At 42.7% G+C, this 4,807-nt stretch overlaps 1 protein-coding gene across 1 annotated transcript; it reads left to right on the top strand.

The window, feature by feature from the left end:
* Positions 1-1,269: 1,269 nt before the first annotated feature.
* LOC130357681 (protein spinster homolog 1-like) lies at positions 1,270-4,482 on the top strand. The gene is made up of 2 exons (XM_056560408.1): positions 1,270-1,365; positions 2,918-4,482. Exon 2 carries the CDS (start codon positions 2,943-2,945, stop codon positions 4,455-4,457), a length of 1,515 nt encoding a protein of 504 aa, XP_056416383.1. The 5' UTR covers positions 1,270-1,365; positions 2,918-2,942; the 3' UTR covers positions 4,458-4,482.
* Positions 4,483-4,807: the final 325 nt, after the last annotated feature.

Here is a 4,807-nt window from a genome sequence, read left to right as displayed (position 1 = left end):
GGTTGGACTTGATGGACGTATGTCTTTTTTCAACCATACTAACTATGTAACTATGCCTCGCATGGTATGGGAGGTATGTAGACGATGTGGTCATCATTTGGTCGTCCGACCATCTGACCATTGATGCATTCATGACATATATCAATAATAATCGGTTCAATCTGAAAGGGGTATTCCAGGCAAAAACTTTTTTATATATATCAACTGGCTCCAGAAAATTAAACAGATTTGTAAATTACTTTTATTAAAAAATCTTAACCCTTTCAGTACTTATGAGCTTCTGAAGTCAAGGTTGTTATTTTCTGTCTAAGTGCTCTCTGATGACACCTGTCTCGGGAAACGCCCAGTTTAGAAGAGGTTTGCTATGGGGATTTGCTTCTAAACTGGGCGTTGCCCGAGACAGGTGTCATCAGAGAGTACTTAGACTGAAAAGAACAACCTTAACTTCAGAAGGTCATAAGTACTGAAAGGATTAAGATTTTTTAATAGAAGTAATTTACAAATCTGTTTAACTTTCTGGAGCCAGTTGATATATATAAAAAAAGTTTTGGCCTGGAATACCCCTTTAAGTCCCAGGATGCCCTCGGTCCTAGTGGGGTTAAAAGGTCAAAAGATTAAAATATATAAACTAAGAAGACACTGTGAAGTACGGGGATATACTCGGCAGGCCTGGAGAAATATTTTTCTAAAAGATGTTTTTATGTACTTGATGTATTTCTAGGTGTATATTAATATATATATATATATATATATATATATATATATATATATATATATATATATATGTCAAAAAAGAAAGCATTACTCCTAAAGCGTGAGTAGGTGCCTCCAGCTAGGATCCGGGTCCAGGATCCTGCATACGTAGTTCCAAGGAAAATGCTGTGGCACTCAAGGTATGGTGAAAAAATGAAAACTATTTATTCATCCCAAATGTGCAAAGAGCAACGTTTCAATGGTCTCACACCATCATTATCAAGGATTCTGCCCTTTATCAAGTCCAATAGATAAGGACTAATGATCAAAGGAGTTTATAAATTATCAGGGAGGAATCCCGAAAGTTTGTCTCTACAAAATTCTGTTAATCCAATAAAAAAGGTATTACAATCTGCATCACTGGACTAATATGGCTACTCACATTTACTATACAGATATACACATACCTGAAGATGGTTTAGAACCCTGTGATGTCACACATGCTTGTGATGATGTCACCGTAAGCTGTACAAGGAGGTGCACGCCGGCTGTAGTCTCTTCAGTGTGTTTTGCATTCACAACCTGTGGTGCAAAGTGTTTGTTAGAGAGTTTCTATTTGCGATAGACAATTCAAGATTTTGACCGTTCCTTGTCTGAAGAGAGAACCACAAGGTAAGTCTCAGCCTCTTCTATTCATACATACACAGGGCTTTTTGTTTGACAGTTTTTTTTTATTGCTGTTGCTTTTTTTTTTAGCAAAAAAAAAACAAGAAATGAATTTCCAAAAGAAATAACAAAAGTTATATTTCTCATAGCATTGTGACAATACTTGGCTTAGGCATTAAACATAATAAAACGCACAGATAGTATCATGACCAGAGCTTTTTCTTGCAAAACTGCTAAAACGCAATTATGCCCAAAAAAGCCCCCAAGAAAAAGAGTCCTAATTCATGAAGTTCTAAAAGATATAAGTCTATGAGAAAGAATTTGGTGGTGTAGTAAAAGAATGACAGAAAGATTAGGGCAGAAATATAATAGTATATAATAGAATTCTGTGTGTACTAACAATAGAAATACTCTGGGTACTCCGAAAGGGAAAATTTTCAAATCAACAATTGGCAGAAACTCATGTAGAGGACGGATAGATCACAATGAGGTTGGGTAGGTTCATTGTTAGTAAATGTATATATCAGGATAGCCCAATTGTATCTACAGTATGAAGTTCACATGGCCCAGTGACCATACAGCCAAGCCCTTATAATCCGCCATTACTGGGACAGATTCAGGGTTGTCAGATATTACTAGGACCGGACAGGTTTAGGGTTATCAGATATTACTAGGATCGGACAGGTTCAGGGTTATCAGATATTACTAGGACCGGAGAGGTTCAGGGTTATCAGATATTACTAGGAACGGAGAGGTTCAGGGTTATCAGATATTACTAGGACCGGACAGAATCAGGGTTGTCAGATATTACTAGGACCGGACAGGTTCAGGGTTATCAGATATTACTAGGACCGGACAGGTTCAGGGTTATCAGATATTACTAGGACTGGACAGGTTCAGGGTTATCAGATATTACTAGGACCGGACAGGTTCAGGGTTATCATATATTACTATGACCAGACAGGTTCAGGGTTATCAGATATTACTAGGACTGGACAGGTTCAGGTTTATCAGATATTACTAGGACCGGACAGGTGCAGGGTTATCAGATATTACTAGGACCGGACAGGTTCAGGGTTATCAGATATTACTAGGACCGGAGAGGTTCAGGGTTATCAGATATTACTAGGACCGGACAGAATCAGGGTTGTCAGATATTACTAGGACCGGACAGGTTCAGGGTTGTCAGATATTACTAGGACCGGACAGGTTCAGGGTTATCAGATATTACTAGGACCGGACAGGTTCAGGGTTATCAGATATTACTAGGACCGGACAGGTTCAGGGTTATCAGATAATACTAGGACCGGACAGGTTCAGGGTTATCAGATATTACTAGGACCGGACAGGTTCAGGGTTATCAGACATTGGTAACCTCAGGGAAGACATCTCCATATAAAACACTTATAGAGAAGCGTCTTCTTCTGAGGCTTCGATGGTCTTAGTGTTATCTTGTGGTTCTGTGCTGGACATTTCTGCTCTGTATGAAGGATCTATTGTATAATGACAGGAATGATGACATGTTGTCTAATGTGTTCACTTATCTCTCTCTCTCTAGTGTTTTCAGGCTTTGACCTGTGACCATGGCCTCTCCACAAGACCCATTGCTGAAGGAGGAGGAAGAAGCAATGGAGGACCATAGTGATATGGATGTAGAAAAGGGCGATATCCCTGAGAGGCAGAACCTGCCATTTCTAAGCGTGATGTCCACCGCACGTTCCATCATCACCGTAGTGATCCTCGCCTTTGTTAATTTGCTCATCTATGCAAATCGCTCCAGCGTGGCGGGGGTGCTACCTTATATACAGAAAGCATATGACACCAATGCTAGTCTGTCCGGCTTATTGAATACATTGTTCATTGGAAGCTACGTGCTGGTCGCACCAATTGCCGGATATTTGGGCGACCACTGTAATAAGAAATATACTGTTTGCGCAGGAGTCATCATTTGGCTGAGCATGACACTTACCCTGTCATTCATCCCTGACGGGTACTTCCTGCTCTTCCTGCTGACGAGTGGACTGGTTGGAGCTGGAGAGGCGACTTTCTGCACCATCGCTCCCTCCATCATTGCAGACCTTTTTACAAGTGACCAGCGGACCCGCATGCTGAACGTGTTTTACTCCGTCATACCTGTAGGCTGCGGACTAGGATACATCATCGGGCCCAAAGTGACTGATGCAGCAAGGGGCGATTGGCACTGGGCATTTCGGGTCACCCCTGGCCTGGGCCTCATAGCTGTGGCTTTGATGATTTTGGTCACAAAGGAGCTTCCAAGAACGACTACAAACGGGAAGAAGAACAACAAATCCCAGAAGTTTGCCAAATGGGCGACAGATCTGAAAAAACTATTTAAAAATCGAAGCTTCATGTTAACCACCATGGGATCGACAGCTGTATCCTTCATAGTGGGAGCCATAGGTGTATGGGGTCCGTCATACCTGACCCACGCACGAACACTCCTACAAGAGAAGGACCCTTGCCGTGCTGAACCGTGTGACTATCACGACATCCTAATATTTGGTGTGGCTACAGTCGTTTCTGGCATTCTGGGAGTTGTAGCAGGGACGGAGATAAGTAAAAGATATCGCAAATCCAACCCACGGGCGGACCCGCTTGTGTGTGGATGCGCGATGATGCTCTCCGCCCCTTTTCTTCTGTTGGCATTGACTTTTGGCAACATCAGCCTCGTTGCCACCAACATCTTCATCTTCATCGGAGAGACGCTTCTGTCAGTAAATTTCACCCTCATATCTGACATTATACTAAAAGTAGTAACTCCGTGGAGGAGATCTTCAGCCCTGGCCGTGCAGATGACAATCTATCACCTCCTAGGTGACGCCGGCAGCCCGTACCTCATCGGCCTGATATCTGACACCTACGAACGAGGATATGCCAAATCCCCTCTTCTGAAATACCGCAGCCTGGAGTATGCCCTCATGACCTGCACCATAATGGCAGTCATCGGAGGGGCCTTCTTCATGGCCACGGCCCTATATATAGAGAGGGACGAAAAAGAAGCAGAGATGGAATCAGAACCTCCGTCATCCTCCTCCTCCTCACTGCTTCCTGCCGATGAGGACCGCGCTTCAGACTGAGGAAAAGTCATTGCTTATCTTTATCTCGTTTACATCATTAAAAAAAAATTAAGAAAAAAATAACTGCATTTTTTCTATGTTCCACTTTACCCCTTATTCTCTACCCAGGGGCGGACACAGACAGCAGAGGGCCCTTGTGCAAAGAATGTGCCTGTGCCCCCCCCCCAAAAAAAACATCAATTGTTCAGCACTCCCCTCCATGTGTCACTTACTCAGGTGGACCCCCATATGTCAGTTGCTGTATAAGTTTCTAATTATTTATTAAGGCCTCCCATATGCCGCAGCTCATTCAAGCCCCCCACATTAGGTAGCATAAATTCCCAACATTAGGTAGCATAGATTCCCCACAT

Source organism: Hyla sarda, chromosome 2 (assembly GCF_029499605.1).
Source record: "Hyla sarda isolate aHylSar1 chromosome 2, aHylSar1.hap1, whole genome shotgun sequence".
In the NCBI taxonomy this organism is placed as follows: Eukaryota; Metazoa; Chordata; class Amphibia; order Anura; family Hylidae; genus Hyla; species Hyla sarda.
The sequence above is the reverse complement of the archived record's forward strand: the minus strand, read 5'-3'. Positions and strand labels throughout refer to the sequence as shown.

Bases quoted from the DNA above. Each gene is read 5' to 3' on its own strand.
- LOC130357681 (XM_056560408.1), top strand. From the start codon at position 2,943: ATGGCCTCTCCACAAGACCCATTGCTGAAGGAGGAGGAAGAAGCAATG.